Source organism: Musca autumnalis, unplaced genomic scaffold (genome assembly GCF_047663935.1).
Source record: "Musca autumnalis isolate F117 unplaced genomic scaffold, ASM4766393v1 scaffold_1, whole genome shotgun sequence".
In the NCBI taxonomy this organism is placed as follows: domain Eukaryota; kingdom Metazoa; phylum Arthropoda; class Insecta; order Diptera; family Muscidae; genus Musca; species Musca autumnalis.
Window position 1 is genome coordinate 66,389,989 of NW_027411644.1, and position 16,728 is coordinate 66,406,716.

Genomic DNA, 16,728 nt, shown 5'->3' on the forward strand with positions numbered 1-16,728 from the left:
AACATTCTAAGGCCAATAGGCGTGGTTTTTTAAAGAATTTTTTAAGCAACATCCTCAAGCCAATAGGCGTGGATTTTTAAAGAATTTTTCAAACAACATCCTCAAGCCAATAGGCGTGGATTTTTAAAGAATTTTTCAAACAACATCCTCTGGCCAATAGTCTGACATTTTTAAAGAATTTTTCAAACAACATCCTCAAGCCAATAGGAGTGGATTTTTAAAGAATTTTTCAAACAACGTCCTGAGCCTAATAGGCGTGGATTTTTAAAGAATTTTTCAAACAACATCCTGAGCCTAATAGGCGTGGATTTTTAAAGAATTTTTGAAACAACATCCTGAGCCTAATAGGCGTGGATTTTTAAAGAATTTTTCAAACAACATCCTGAGCCTAATAGGCGTGGATTTTTAAAGAATTTTTCAAACAACATCCTGAGTCTAATATGCGTTGATTTTTAAAGAATTTTTCAAACAACATCCTGAGTCTAATATGCGTTGATTTTTAAAGAATTTTTTAAACAACATCCTGAGCCTTATAGGCGTGGATTTTTAAAGAATTTTTTAAGCAACATTCTCTAGCCAACAGTCTGATATTTTTAAAGATTTTTTCAAACAACATCCTCAAGCCAATAGGCGTGGATTTTTAAAGAATTTTTTAAGCAACATTCTCTAGCCAACAGTCTGATATTTTTAAAGATTTTTTCAAACAACATCCTCAAGCCAATAGGCGTGGATTTTTAAAGAATTTTTCGAAGAACATCATCAGGCCAATATTCGAGGAATTTTAAAAACCAACCTCAGACCAATAGTCGAGGATTTTAAAGAATTCTTCAAACAACATCCTCAGGCTAATAGTCGAGGAGTTTTAAAGTCCATCGCGAGGTCAATAGCAAAGCATTTTTTTAACATTTTTTTCGAAGACCATCCTCTTGCCAATAGTCGAGGATTTTTAAAGAATTTTTCGAAGACAATCCTCGGGTCAAATTTTAAAGACAATCCTCCGATTAATAGTCAAACGGTTTCAAAGAAATTTTCATAGACCATACTAAGACCGATAGTCGTGGATTTCTTAATAAGGTCATCCTCAGTGGAGGATTTTTGAAGAATTTTTCGAAGACCATCCGCATACCAACAGTCGAGGTGTATTTACGATCGTCCCGAGGCCAATAGTCGAGGTTAATATTTGACGAATTATAAAGATCATCCTCAGACCAATATTCGAGAAAGACAAAGATAATCGTCAGGTCAATAGTGGGGAATTTTTAAAGACCATCCTCGAGAAGTTTTAAAGACCACCCTCACTCCAACGGTCGAGGATTTTTAAAGACTATCTTGAGACCAATAATTGAAGTCAAACCTCCTCCTCAAGCCAGTAGTCGAAGATTTATTTATTAAGTCCATTCTCAGGTCAATAGTCGAGGATTTTTTAAAGAATATCCTCAGGCCAATAATCGAGGATTCTTAAAGAAATTTGTATATTCTATCCTCAGGCGAATAGTCAAGAATCAATAGTCGAGGATTTTTGAGGATCATCCTCAGGTAAATTTTCGAGGATTTTAAAGAAGTTTTCAAAGGCCATCATCTGACTAATAGTAGAGGATTTTAAAGAATTTTTCGAAGACTCCTCAGGTCAATAGTCGGGCATTTTTAAAGACCATCCTCAGGCCAATAGCCGAGTGGAGGTGTGGCCAATAGTCGACGATTTGTAAAGACTGTGCTCAGGCTTATAATCGAGGATTTAAAAAGTCCATTTTCAGGTCAATAGTCCAGGATTTTTAAAGAACATCCTCAGGCCAATAATCGAGGATTCTTAAAGAAATTTGGATAGTCTACCCTGAGGCCAATAGCGAAGGATTTTCAAAGTCCATTCTCAGATCAATAGTCGGGGATTTTTATCCTTTTATCCTCAGACAAATAGTCGAGGATTCCTAAAGAAATTTGTATATTCTATTCTCAGGGCAATAGTCAAGGATCAATAGTCGAGGATTTTTAAAGACCATCTTCGGGCCAATAGTCTAGGAATTTTTAAAGATCATCCTCAGGCAAATGGTCGAGGCTTTTAAAGAAGTTTTCAAAGAACAATAGTCGAGGATTTTACAAAAATTTTCGAAGATCATCCCCAGGCCAATAATCGAGGAGCTTTGGTCAACAGTCGAGAATTTGCAAGAATTTTTCAAATCAAATTTGTATAGTCTATCCCCAGGCCAATTGTCAAGGATTTTTAAAGACCATCTTCGGGCCAATAGTCGTGGATTTTAAAGACCACCCTCAGGCAAATGGTCGAGACTTTTAAACAAGTTTTCAAAGAACAATAGTCGAGGATTTTACAGAATTTTTCTAAGAGCATCCTCAGGCCAATAATCGAGGAGTTTTGGTCAACAGTCGAGAATTTTTCAAATCCCATCCTCAGGTCAATAGCCGAGAATTTTTAAAGACCATTCTCTGGCCAATAGTGGAGGATTTTTAAAGATTTTTCGAAGATCATCCTGAGGTCAATATTCAATGAATCTGATTGAAAGTCCATTCTCAGACCAATAGTCGACTATTCTCGGGTCAATAGTCGAGGATTATTAAAGACAATTATCAGGCCAATAGCCGAGTGGAGGATTTAAAACTATGTCGAAGACCATCCACAAGCCAATATTCATGGAGTATTAAAAACAGGGTTGAGGTCAATAGTAAAGTTTTTTTTTCAAGGACCATCGAAGATTATCCTCAGGCCAATAGCCAATAGTCGATGATTTTTAAAGATCATCCTAAGGACAACAGTCAAGGATTTTTAAAGACCATCCTGGAGGATTTTTAAAGAATTTTTTAAAGAGCATCCTCAGGCCAATAGTCGGGGATTTTAAAAGATCATACTCAGGATAATAATCGATTATTTTTAATGAATTTGTCAAATATCATCCTCAAGTCGAGGATTTTTTAAGAATTTTTCAAAGACCATCCTCAAGTCAATAGTCGAGGATTTTTATAGACCATCCTCAGGCCAATAGTCAATGATTTTCAAAGACAATCCTTATTTCAATAGCCGGTGATCTTTGAAGACCGTTTTAGGCCAATAGTCGAAGATTTTAAAGACCATCCTCAGACCAGTAGTCGAGGGCTTTTAAAGACTATCCTCAAGTCAATAGTCTGTGATTTTTACAGAATGTTTTAAAGATCATCCTCAGGCTAATAATCGAGACCATATTCGTGTTACTAGTCGATGATTTTTACAGACAATTCACAAGTCTATTGTCAATAGTTTTTAAAGAATTTTTCAAGACCATCCCCAGGCCAATAGTCGATAATTTTTAAAGACCATCCTCTGGTCAATAAGCGTGGATTTTTAAAGACCTTCCTCAGGTCCAAAGTGGAGGATTTTTGAAGAGCATCCTGAGCCCAATAAAGAAGGACTTTTAATAACAATCCTAAGGGCCAATGAACTTAACTGAGTTTTTTAAAAGCCACCCTAAGGCCAATAGTCTTGGATTTTTAGAGAAATTTGCAAAATCTATCCTCAGGCCACTGTTTGACGATTTTAAAGTCTTTTTTAAAGGCCTTCATCAGGCCAAAAGTCGAATATCAGTAAAGATTATTATCAGGTGCAAAGTGGAGGATTTTTGAAGAGCATCCTGAGCTCAATATAGAAGGTGTTTTAAAGACAATCCTGAGGCCAGTGAACTCAACTGAGTTTTTTAAAGACCACCCTGAGGCCAATAGTCTTGGATTTTTAGAGAAATTTGCAAAATTTATCCTCAGGCCACTTTTTGAGGATTCTAAGGACTATCCTCAAGGCAATAAACGAGCATTTTTAAGTACCACAGTCAGGCCAATAGTCGAGGAGTTTTAAAGACATCCTCTGGCCAATATTGGAGGATTTTTAAAGATTTTTTCGAAGACCATCCTTGGACTATGCTCGAGGAATTTTAAGAACCATTCTCAAGGCAATAGTGTAGGATTTGTTTAGTGTAGGATTTAATCAGGTCAATAGACGAGTTCTTTTTTAAAGACCTTCCTCAGGATAATATTCGAGGAATTTTAGAGACCATTTTAAATACCATTCTCAGGCTAACGGTCCAGGATTTTTAAAGACCATCCTAAGGTCAATAGTCGAATTATTTTAAAGGCCATCCTTAGCGCAAGAGTCCGGGATTTTTAAATAAATTTTTACAGGCCAATATTGGGGGATTTTAAAAAAAGATTTTTTAAGGAAGATCCTCAGCTCATAGTCGAAGAACCACCATTAATTTTAGAAACCATCAATAATTTTTCGCAGACCATCCTCAGGCCATAGTAGAGGAATTTTAAGAGCAATAATCAGGAGGCCAAATGTGTAGGATTTGTGTAGACCACCCTCTGGTTAATAGTAGAGTTTTTTCAAAGACCCTCCTCTGGATAATAATCGATGGAATTTAGCGACCAACCTCATGTCAATAGTCAAAGATTTTAAAATCATTCTCAGGCCTATAGTCGTGGATTTTTAGAGATCTTTTATAGAACTACCAATGGAAAGGCAGATCTCGAGATCTTCTTCCCATCGAAAACCGGAAGCTCTCTATTTCCATAAAATACTTGGAGGCCTTTTTCGGATAAAGGAAGTTTTCTTCTCCCATGGATGACTTTGCATTTTTTTTATTGAAGACCTGAAGGTCTTCCTCCCATAAGATACAAGAAACCCGAAAGCTCTTAAAGGGCTTTTTCATACAGAAGATCTGAAGGTAGTATTTTTATAAAAGTCCTGGAGGTATCCTTCTCAGGGAAAACGATTAGAATTGATGGTCTTCTTCTTTATTGACGATGTAAAGCTACCCTTCGTCAAGGTAGACCTTCTTCATATAAGTCTTGGAGGTCAAAGATTAGCAGGTCTTCTTTATCGAAGACCTAAAGATCATCGTATTCATAGAAGACTTGTTCATCTTCCACATAAAAACGGGAGATATTCTTCCCAAAGGCGACCTCATGATCTTCTTGCAATAAAATGTCTAAAGTTATGCTCTTCAAACGACAACCAGAAAGTCTAGTTCACACAGAATATCTGAAAGTCTTATATACCATAGAATAACACCAAGGTCTAAGTGTGAAGTCCGTACTTCCCATCGAAAACTTAAAGGCTAACGTTTTCATAAAAGACTTGAGAATCGTCCACTTAAAAAATGCTATTCTTCCCAAATAAATCTGAATGTCTTCTTCATCGAATAAGGTTTCCTTCGTCATAGAAGATCTGAACATGTTCTGCACTCTTATCCCCTATCCTTTGATGCAAAATATTTTCCAATCCGGTCAATTGATACATCAATCAATTTTATCTAAACGAATGTCAAATTGTTTGGAAAATGGAAATGAAAGCGAGCCATTTATCGTGTCATATGGCCACTCAAGGATATTTGTGGAATATGCAGAAAAACTAGCCGCAGCCACTGCTCCTGCTGTAATCCATCATTAGGGCCATCAAAATAGTAGGTGGCCAATTTGAAAAAAAAAAACCTTAAACGTTGTTGTCATAGTCATCATCCTTCTGTGGGAGTTTGTGTGGTCCGCTCAAAAAGGATAATGGTGACATCATAGTAAAGAGTAGGCAAAAAATATGCAAGAATAACTATCATGGTAGCTGTGACATCCAAGTCCTCGATGTCATGGACATGGCAAAAGTTTAAATAGACACTAAGGTTAAACTGAAATGTTGCAGCAGGCGCGAAAAAGAGGAAAATGCAATTTAAGGCTGATGGGCTTATCGCATTCCAATGATTGCATTTAAGATGAGGTTATGTAGTGTCTGCTGCTTAGGGGCCATGTTTAATATTGTCGATGTCTAGGGTTTTTGTGAGTGTGTGGCAACTTTTTTTGGTTCGGTCTGGTTGCTTGGTTATTTTTCGTTTCGATTGCATGATTTCAGGACATTAACATGTTTTGTGTAAACCATGGCAATGTTTCTTTGACCTTTGACCACATTTTTTGGATGTTTTTATTTTATTCTTTTTTTTATTCTTTCTTTTGATATTATTGCTTTATTAATTTTGATGTTTTTATTCTTCTTCTTTTGCAGTGAGTAAAATTTAACGTTAACAAAATGCCGAATACCGGTGGTGGAGGCTACGAGGAGGTAGCCGCCGCTAGACGTGGTCGCTTTCGCGTCACCTCAACACCCCAGGGACCACCAGAAACAACATTGGGACGATTTCGTCTAATGCCCACATGTAAGTATTGAAAATGGCAAACAAACAGTCGTATTTTTAAGGATAATTTTAATCAATTTTTAAGGATATTCAGACACTAAATAGGCATTTGAAAAAATATTTTTTAGAAGATCTTCCTGTCCATAAAGGATGAGTTGGCATTCCTTTTTGAAGACCATCAATTTCAGCCCCAAACCAGGAGCCGATGATTTTTATAGACCATCCTCAGGCCAATAGTCGAGGATTTTTAAAGACCATTCTCAGGTCAATAGTTGGGGACTTTTTAAAGAAATTTCAAAGTCCACCCTCAGGCCAAAATAATTTTTAATGACCATCCCCAGGTGAAGAATTTTTAAAAGCCACCCTCTGGCTAATAATCGAGGATTTTTAAAGGCCATCCTGAGACCAATAGTCGAGCTTTTTTTAAAGCTCCTGGCCAATAGCGGAGGATTTGTAAACACAATAGTCTAGTTCATTCTCAGACCATGAATCGTGTATTTTTAAGGTCATCCTCTAGCTAATAGTCGAGGAATTTTGACGGCCATCCTGAGACCAATAGTCAAGCATTTTAAAAAACCATGCTCGGGTCAATGGGCGAGGGGTTTTAAAGACCATCCTGACGCCAATAGTGGAGGATTTTTGAAGAATTTGTTAAAGGTCATACTCGTACTAATAGTCGAGGATTTTGAAAGACCATCGTCGGACCAATAGTCGAGGATTTTAATGACTATCCACAGGTCAATAGTTGGGGATTTTTAAAAGAAATTTTAAAATCCATCCTCAGGCCAAAGTTCACGACTTTTTTAATAATTTCTTAAATAGCCTATAGTTTATGGTCTTTAAAGACCATCCTGAGACCAATAGTCGAGGTCGTCTACAAACAAAGAATCGTGGATTAAAAAAATATTAAAGGTCATCCTCTGTCTAATAGTCGATGATCAATTGTCGGGGGTTTTTAAGGCCATCATGAGGCCACTAGTCGATATGATAGCCTTTATTCAGGTCAATAGTTTGGTATTCTTTAAAATAAATTTCAAAGTCCATCCTCAGGCCAATAGTGGAGAATTTTTATCCTCAGACCACTAGTTGGGGATTTTTAAAAGAAAAAAATCAATCCGGCGAATAATCGAGCATTTTTAAAAACCATTCTAAAGCCAATCGTCGAGGTCATCCTCAAGGCCAAGATTTGTGGGCCGCCTAGTCTAGCCAATTTTCGAAGTTTTAAAGACCACCCTCAATTCAATAGACGAAGATTTTGAAAGGCTATCCTCGGACGAATAATTGGGATTTTTACAAGAAAAAAGTCCATTCTCCGGCCAATAGTCGAAGATTTGTAAGCATCATCCTGAGGTGTCAATCGCCGAGGTCATTCTCAAGGCCAAGAATCGTGGATATTTAAGAAAATTTTAAAGGGCCGCCTCTGGCCAATTTTCGAAGGTTTTGAAAGACCATCATAAGGCCACCGGTCGTGCTGTTTTAAAGACCATCCTCAGTACAATAGTCCAAGATTTTTAAAGACTATCCTCAGGCCAATAGTGGGGAATTTTTAAAGACCATCATGAAGCCAATAGTGAATGATTTTTGAAGATTTTTTCAAGGTCATCCTTTGGCTAATATTCGAGGAATTTCATAGAACATCCTGAGACCAATTTTTAAAGACCACTCTCAGACGAATAATTGGGATTTTTACAAGAAAAAAGTCCATCCTCTTTCCAATAGTCGGGGATTTGTAAGAAACATCCTGAGGTGCCAATCACCGAGGCAAAGAATCGTGGATATTTAAGAAAATTTTATAGGTCCTTTGGCCAATTCTCGAAGATTTTGAAAGACCATCATAAGGCCACCGGTCGTGCTGTTTTAAAGACCATCCTCAGTACAATAGTCCAAGATTTTTAAAGACTATCCTCAGGCCAATAGTGGTGAATTTTTAAAGACCATCATGAGGCCAATAGTGGATGATTTTTGAAGATTTTTAAAGGTCATCCTTTGGCTAATAGTCGAGGATTTTCAAAGACCATCCTGAGACCAATTTTTAAAGACCACCCTCAGACGAATAATTTGGGATTTTTACAAAAAAAAAGTACATCCTCCGAGGATTTGTAAGCATTATCCTGAGGTGTCAATCGCCGAGGTCATCCTCAAGGCCAAACTTCGTTTATATTTAAGAAAATTTTAAAGGTCTCCCTCTGGCCAATGTTCGAAGATTTTGAAAGAGCATCATAAGGCTACCGGTCGTGCTGAGACCACCCTCAGTTCAACAGACGAAGATTTTGTAACACTATCTTCAGGCCAATAGTGTAGAATTTTTAAAGACCATCATAGGGCCAATAATGGATGGTTTTTTAAAGGTCATCCTTTGGCTAATAGTCGAGGATTTTCAATGACCATCCTGAGACCAATTTTTAAATACCACCCTCAGACGAATAATTGGGATTTTTACAAGAAAAAACTGCATCCTCTGGCCAATAGTCGAGGATTTGTAAGCATCATCCTGAGGTGCCAACCGCCGAGGTCATCCTCAAGGCCAAGAATCGTGGATATTTAAGAAAATTTTAAAGGGCCTCCTCTAGCCAATTGTCGAAGATTTTGAAAGCCCATCATAAGACCACCGGTCGTGCTGTTTTAAAGACCACCGTCAATTCATAGACGAAGATTTTAAAGACTATCCTCAGGTCAATAGTGGAGAATTTTTAAAGACCATCATGAGGTCAATAGTGTATGATTTTTGAAGATTTTTAAAGGTCATCCTTTGGTTAATAGTCGAGGATTTTCAAAGACCATTCCGAGACCAATTTTTAAATACCACCCTCAGACGAATAGTTTGGGATTTTTACAAAAGTCTATCCTCCGGCCAATATTCGAGGATTTGTAAGCACCATCCTGACGTGCCAATCGCCGAGGTCATCCTCAAAGCCAAGAATAATGGACATTTAAGAAAATTTTAAAGGTCCTCCTCTGGCCAATTGTCGAAGATTTTGAAAGACCATCATAAGGCCACCGGTCGAGCTGTTTTTAAGACCATCCTCAGTTCAAAAGACGAAAATTTTTAAAGAATATCCTCAGGCCAATAGGGGAGAATTTTTAAAGACCATCATGAGGCCAATAGTGGATAATTTTTGAAGATTTTTAAAGGTCATCCTTTGGCTAATAGTCGAGGATTTTCAAAGACCATCCTGAGATCAATTTTTAAAGGTCATCCTTTGGCTAATAGTCGACGATTTTCAAAAACCATCCTGAGACCAATTTTCAAAGACCACCCTCAGACGAATAATTGGGATTTTTACAAGAAAAAAGTCCATCCTCCGGCCAATAGTCGAGGATTTGTAAGCATCATCCTGAGGCCAGAAGTAAAGAAATCTTTAAAGTTCATCCTCATGGCAATTGCCGAGGATTTTTAGAGACAATCATAAGGTCCATAGTCGAGCTGTTTTTAAGACCATCTTCAGGCAAATAGTCGAAGATTTTTAAGACAATTCTCAGGCCAATAGTTTGGGATCTTTAAAGAATATTGTAAAGGTCAACCGTGTGGCCAACGGCGGTGGAATTTCAAAGACCATCCTCAGGCCAACATCTTTAAAGGTCATCATCTGACTAATAGTCGACCATCCTGACACCAATAGTCGAGCCTTTTGTAAAAACCATCCCCAGGTCAATAGTCGAGGATTTTTGGAGACCCTACAGACGTCAATAGTGAAGGATTTTTAAGCATTTTTTAGGTCATTCTCTGGTCAATAGCCGAGGATTTTTAAGACCATGTTCAGGCCAATAGTCGAGTTCATTCTCAGGCTAAGAATTGTGGGTGTTTAAAGAATTTTTAAAAGTCATCATCTGGCCATAAGTCGAGCTTTTCTAAAGACTACCTTTAGGCCAGTAGTCGAAGTCATTCTCAGAAATCCTGGATTTTAAAATATATTTTTAAGGCCACCCTCTGGCTAATAGTCGAAAGCTTTTTAAAGACCATCCTCAGGTAAATAGTTGGAAGTTTTAAAGACGATCCTCAGACCAATAATCGAGAATTTTAAAAACCATCTTAAGACCAATAGTTGAGGATTCTTAAAAAAACATCCTCGGGCCAATAGTCGAGATTATTCTCAGGCCAAGTATCGTGGATTTTTAAAAAAAAATTTAAAGGTCTTCCTTTGGTTTTTTCGAGCTTCTAAAATGAAAAAGTCCATCCCCATGCCAATAGCGGATAATTTTGTATATCGCCCTCTGGCCAGCAGTTAAGGCTATTCTCAGGCCAATAATCGTGGACTCTTAGAACAAATTTTAAAGGACTTTCTCTGCTCAATGGTGGGAAATTTTTAAAGACCATCCTGGCGAAAATTGTGGAGGATTTATGAAGAATTTTTTTAGGAATCGTGGATATTTGAAAAGTTTTTCAAAGGACTACCCTCAGGCGAATAGTTTGGGATTTTAAAAAGAAAAAAGTTCATCCTCATGCCAATAGTGGACAATTTTGTAAAGATCAGTCTCGGGCCAATAGTTGAGGTTTTCCTCAGGCCAAGAATCGTGAACTCTTAAACATATTTTTAAAGGCCATCTTCGGGCGGAGGATTTTTAAAGACCACCCTGAGACCATTTTTTAAAGACCATCATCGGGCCTATAGTCAGGGATTTGTAAAGACCATCCTCAAACCTATAGTTGCGGATTTGTAAAGCCCTTCCTCTGGCCAATAGTTGAGGATTTTTTTAAGAGGATTTATGAAGACTTTTTTAGGAATCGTGGATATTTGAAAAGATTTTCAAAGAACTATCCTCAGGCGAATAGTTTGGGATTTTTAAAGGAGAAAAGTTCATCCTCATGCGAAGAGTGGACAATTTTGTAAAGATGATTCTCAGGCCAATTGTTGAGATTATCCTCAGGCAAGAATCGTGAACTTTTAGATATATTTTTAAATGCCATCCTCTGGCGGAGGATTTTCAAGACCACCCTGAGACCACTTTTTAAAGGCCATTATCAGTAGGGGGTTTGTAAAGACCACCCTCAAACCTATAGTTGTGGATTTTTAAAGCCCATATTCGAGGATTTTTAAAGTCCATCCTCTGGCCAATAGTTGAGGATTTTTGAAGACCATCCTCAGGCGTGTAGTTGGCGATTTTTGAAGACCATCCTCAGGCGTATAGTTGGGGATTTTTAAACACCATCGTCAGGCCTATAGTTGGGGATTTTTAAAGGTCTTTCTGATATCCTTAACTAGAGAACAGCAAAAAGTCCTTAACCAGATAAAAACAGAATATTTTTTACCCATTAAAACCCTGACGGTCGACTTTTCCATAGAAGACCAGAAGGTCTTCTTTATTATAGAAAAGACCTTCGATCTTTTTACCCGCAGAAAAAGTCCAAAAGATCGTTTCATACACGGAGGAAGACCAGAAGATCTGCTTTCCTTTTTCATAGAATAACAAAAGATTTTCTTACCCAAAGAGGACCAGAAGGTGTTCTTCTGACCCAAAGAAGAAAGTAGGCCAAAAGGTTATCTGATCATAAAAGACAAGAAGGTCTTTTGGTCCATTAAAGACTAGAATTTCTTCTTAACCCACGAGGACCAGAAGAATATCTTCTTATCCACAGAAGACCAGTAGGGTTTCTTTGCCACAGAAGGCCAGAAGTTCTTCTTTCACATAGGTGTTCTGTCCTGCATTCTTATAGAAGACCAGAAGGTATTTCTTCCTTCAGGTAGTGATCTTCGAATGCTAATTTTAAGTCATTGTTGATATTTAGAATAATATTTTTCTTTGTTTGTTTTTATTTTTTGCAGCAAATTATGGTACAATTTCTCCCATCCTTCAAAGAGGTCGTTTTGCTGTTATACCCGAAGAGCCACATGGTTCACCGGCCCAGGGTACACCACCAGCAGAACGAGCTCAGAGATCACCATCACCTGAATGGGATTTTGATATTGAACAGGTAAGTCGAAATTTTTCGAGATTTTTTTTTTCATTTTTACGAATTTACGAAATAAATGGAACAATTTTGTGTTAGGGGTAATACTTCCGTGATTTGATAGATATTCAATGCAATTTACAACATAAATAAACTTTTTATTTAAACCCGATGTTGATTCTGTTGCGCTCTTTAATTTTTTCACTGATACTGGAAACAATCGACATTTCGGAGTTTTTGTTGTCAATAATTATAATTAGTTAAATTTTAATTCTATATAAAAGTCCCAAATATTCCATCTCTTTTTACTCTGTCTGACATGGCAACCCTTGCAACATGTCATTTGTTTCACTTCTATCCATTCTTTGTTTTGTTTTTGCATCGCTTCAAAAACATTGTTGAAACATTCCGCCAAAATGTAAACAAATCAAATGTTGAAATGCTTTGGCATTGAAATTAGTCGTTTGGGAATGTGTGGAATTTATTCTCTTGATGGGAACATGGAATTGACATTTTTGTTGGTGTTGTTGTGTTAATGGATCAGCATGAGTGAGAAACTTTACCAGATGTTGCCAGATTGATAATTTATCCAACTTTATGGGGATTATGGAATTATGAACAAAAATTATACGATTTTGGAACTTATGCCCATCACTGAAAACTGACATAACTAACATTATTTGGAACATATGTATAAATAGAGAATTTGAGATCGTGGCAAAATCCAATTCATTCCTTAGGATTCCACCAAATTTAATATCGACGTTGAATCCATTGATGCCGCCGGCATTCTTTTTGAAGTAAGTACGAGACGGTAAAAATCGTGGAAATGGTCGATCGACAAGTGGATAGATATCTCTGATGCTGGAGAAAAGTAATGCTCCAAAGGGCTTTGGTACTGGCGACAAAAGGGAAACTTATCTGTGCGATTTGCCTTTGTTGGCATATATGCTTGACTTCAGCACCGTGGCCACCCTGCCCTTTTACATACTTCGAAAAGCGAGATAATCGACTTCTGGTTCATTTAGGTGCGTCTGTCCGGCCTATCGCATTTCAGGATTTAGCGTTTAGAGGATGGCGTTTGTACGAGGGCTGCACGAAAACTATCTGGCCTAGACAACACCGAGTGTTGTCAGGCGCCATTTGATTTTTGGGAAGTTTTACAGTTTTTAGGCCACACGTACTCAGGACAGTTTGTCATACGATCATGTGTTGTGTTGTTTACAGTGACTTGAAAAAAAATCAGTTCGCCAAAAAAAAAATGGGATTTACTTGTGAACATTTTCGTCCGACCATTCAATTCAATTTAATTTATTTAACTTGTATTTCAAAGTGTAAATTACAAAATGCATAAGAATTGATTAACCAAAATAAAAAGGAAAAACTACTCGAAAATATAAAGCCAGACTAAGAAACTAAAACTAATATAAAAAATGGATATATACCGATATAATATATACCGATTTAATTTGAATCTACTTATTTCTCACAACTTTCGAGGTGTATAATCACGGCAAGAGTGGACCAATCAAATTAAATCTTTGTATGTCGATAAAGGGTAATCCTAAAGCACTATGAAAAACTGGTTCAATGAATTCAATCCTGGCCTACACTCGCCAAGAAATGAAGGTCGTGAGGGTCGTCCAAAAACGGCCATTGTGCCGGAAAAAATTTAAGCCGTGCATGAACGGATAATGCAAGATCTCCATGTTATATACCGTAAGATAGCATCCTCGAGCATTTCTTCCACCAACTAACATTTGATATTGAATGAACACCTGGCCGCAAAAATGGAGTTTTCTCGTTAGATCCAGCACAATTGGACAATCGCTCAAAAAGGCTCTTGTGAATTGGTGCAAAGAAATTGTGAATAAAAACGATCGCGGTACTTCAAACGACGTTTATAAGATCGTCACAGACGACGAATCTTGTATCTATGCTGTGGAGCCTGAAACAAAACAGGAATTGACCGTTTATGTCTTCGAAAGCAAGCCAAATCCAATGAAAGTTCAAAGCAAATGGTCGACTGTTTCCTCGGCAAAACTCACCGCGTGGCGACTATACGGCTTGACAAATGTAGGACGGTTAATTCTGAGTGGTACACTACAATTTGTTTGTCTGAAGTCTCATGAGAAATTCGAAAAACGAACAAGAGAAGACGAATCATTGTACCTTATGACAATGCGAGCTTTTAAACATCGATTCAAACCAGCTACTTTTTGACGGAACAAAACGTGGGATTGACGGGTCATCCGCAGTGCAGCCCTCACTGGAGCTCCAATGACTTCATTTGATTCCAGCATATCAAGAAAAAAAGACGTGGTCAACGATTTTCGTCGCCAGAAGATGCTGTTGAAGCGTTCAAAAACCATGTTTTGTAGGTATCTCAATCGGAGTGGGAAAAGTGCTTCAACAATTGGTTTGAGCGAATGAAAAAGTGAATAAACCAAGCTAGAGACTACTTAAAAAAACAATAAAACTATTTTTGATGGTAAGTATTCGCGTTTTCATTTGAATTACAAATGGAATTCTCGAATAAATTAGATTAGATTTAGATTAGATTTTATTTTGTTTCGTTTTTTTAGGTTACAATTCAGAATAATTACAATTTCAATTATAAAATGTAACAAAATAATATGTGTTTCTGACAATAACTTAAGAAAGTTGTCTGTCAATTTATATTACGAAAACTTCTGTTAAAACATTAGAATTTAATTTTGCTCCATTCCTAGCGCTAAAATTGGTCTCTACGAATACAGTTTCTATACTTTAATGCAGTTCGAACATAATTATATAGCTTTTCCCATCCGTTATCTACACAACCATTTAGAATGTTTATTAACTGTATGAATTCACATAAAACTGGGCATTTGGCTATGAAATGTTTCATATTTTCGACTTCGTTTGTATTGCAGAGAGTACATTCTTTTCTATCTTCGTAACTGCATCCATTTAAAGGGAGTACATCTGCTCTGGTTCGCATTAATATTTATATTTTATTCAGGTTCCATATGTTTGACATATATTCTACTCCAACTTCTGGATTCAAAAAACGATATTATTATTGTTTTCGAAAATATTAATTACAATTAAAAATCATAATAAAAAAATATAAAAAAGCACTAGCAACTAGGGCTATCGGCCTAAAAAACGATAAAATCTCGTTTCGCTATTGTTTGCCTTTTGTCGCTTCTCCATATAGCTTTCTACTTTAAGCTTATTCCGCGTGGCATTCGTTCTAGCTTCCCACTCATGGGATTTTATATCCAGATCCATAATGAAAGTATTTGTTCTTTCTGCTAAGCTTTCCATGGCTTTGACCCAAAATATCTTTTTTTCCCATATCTTTTTGGAGAGAATTTTTGTCAATCTTTGTACTTCATATTAAATGAAGTTTAAGTGTATAGAAGTGATTGTCAGGTATATCCGTTTCTAATGATAGTACGTAGTTTGGTATATGATTCGGTAGTTTTAACCAGGGTTTCGGAGTCGGAGTCGGAGTCTACGAGTCGGAGTCGAGCAATTTTGCTGGAGTCGGAGTCTGAGTCGGAAAAAATAACTCGACTCCGACTCCGGGCAAAATTTTTTCCACGCTATAGAAACATAAGATTAAATTTGGAACAATCACATTTTTTTTAAATCATTATTTATTTTAAAAGAAAATTATAAGAAAACATATATGCAAACGGTATTTTATACCAATTTAAAGGACAATTCACAGGATATTTACTATCCTCTGAAGTGTAGTCTATTCATCCCTATTTTGTTGATCCAAATGATTCCTTACATTTTTGCAAACAAAAGTAAAGTTCTATGACAATAAAATTAAGATTGGACCTTTAACCCCTTTCGTCAGAAGTCTTACTGGTCTTCTCACAAAGGTCTATTGGTATTCCCATCCTGTTTTTTATGATAAATAATCCTTGTCCTCCATTAAAGACATTGTGGTCTCTATGTATTTCGGTAAATTTCGCATAATCTATTAACTACATATATATGAAATTCAGATTAAATTCGTTGTTTGTCAACGACAGATTCATCCCGCCATAACTCAGAAGTCTGACAAACGGCGAATCTTTCTTCTAGGATTCTTTAAGTACTCAATGAGGGCATTAGACATAGTTCATGCGTATCCGAGTTTTCTACACAATCAATAGCATATACGAAATTCAATGAAATACATAACCATATAGTTTTCACGAGAAAGGATCGGGTAAAAGTGATAAAGGACAATGGAAACATGACAATATCGATTTCTTGTCTTAGTGGACCGACCCTACATACAATTTTCTTAGCAACATTTTTGTAGAATTTGTCATGCTAATTTTTTCGTGTGCTAATTTTTCAGTTCCAGAAAACATCTGTCTGCCTACGTGATGGGTTGTTTACACAATATATCTCAAATATTTCAATAAAATTATCCACTCCACACCAAAGCAAAGAATATGTGATCAAATTTTTAAGTCGATCGGAAAAATATTGCCATAGTATAAGCGTTGGATGGGAACAATTTATCTTATTTTGTATGCAGCAAATAAACTATGTTTTTCTCGAAATCGGCCACCAAAATATATGACAATTGGCTTATCAGTTTTGAGGTAGATTTGTTGGCACCGCAAAATGCTTTAATAAAAACAGGGTTTCGTAGACGGACTCAAAACTTCGTAATATTTTTCGCTTTCAGAT

General features: G+C 36.8%; 1 protein-coding gene across 3 annotated transcripts in view; it reads left to right on the forward strand.

Annotated features, from left to right (window-relative positions):
* The window catches only part of SNF4Agamma (SNF4/AMP-activated protein kinase gamma subunit), a 501,567-nt gene that overhangs the window by 33,307 nt on the left and 451,532 nt on the right, over positions 1-16,728 (forward strand). For all 3 annotated transcript variants that reach the window (XM_073979972.1, XM_073979982.1, XM_073979993.1), the window contains 2 exons: positions 6,026-6,176; positions 11,918-12,066. In XM_073979972.1, coding sequence (XP_073836073.1) covers positions 6,050-6,176; positions 11,918-12,066 — 276 coding nt within the window. In that variant the 5' untranslated portion in view covers positions 6,026-6,049. The remainder of the gene's footprint in view (positions 1-6,025; positions 6,177-11,917; positions 12,067-16,728) is intronic.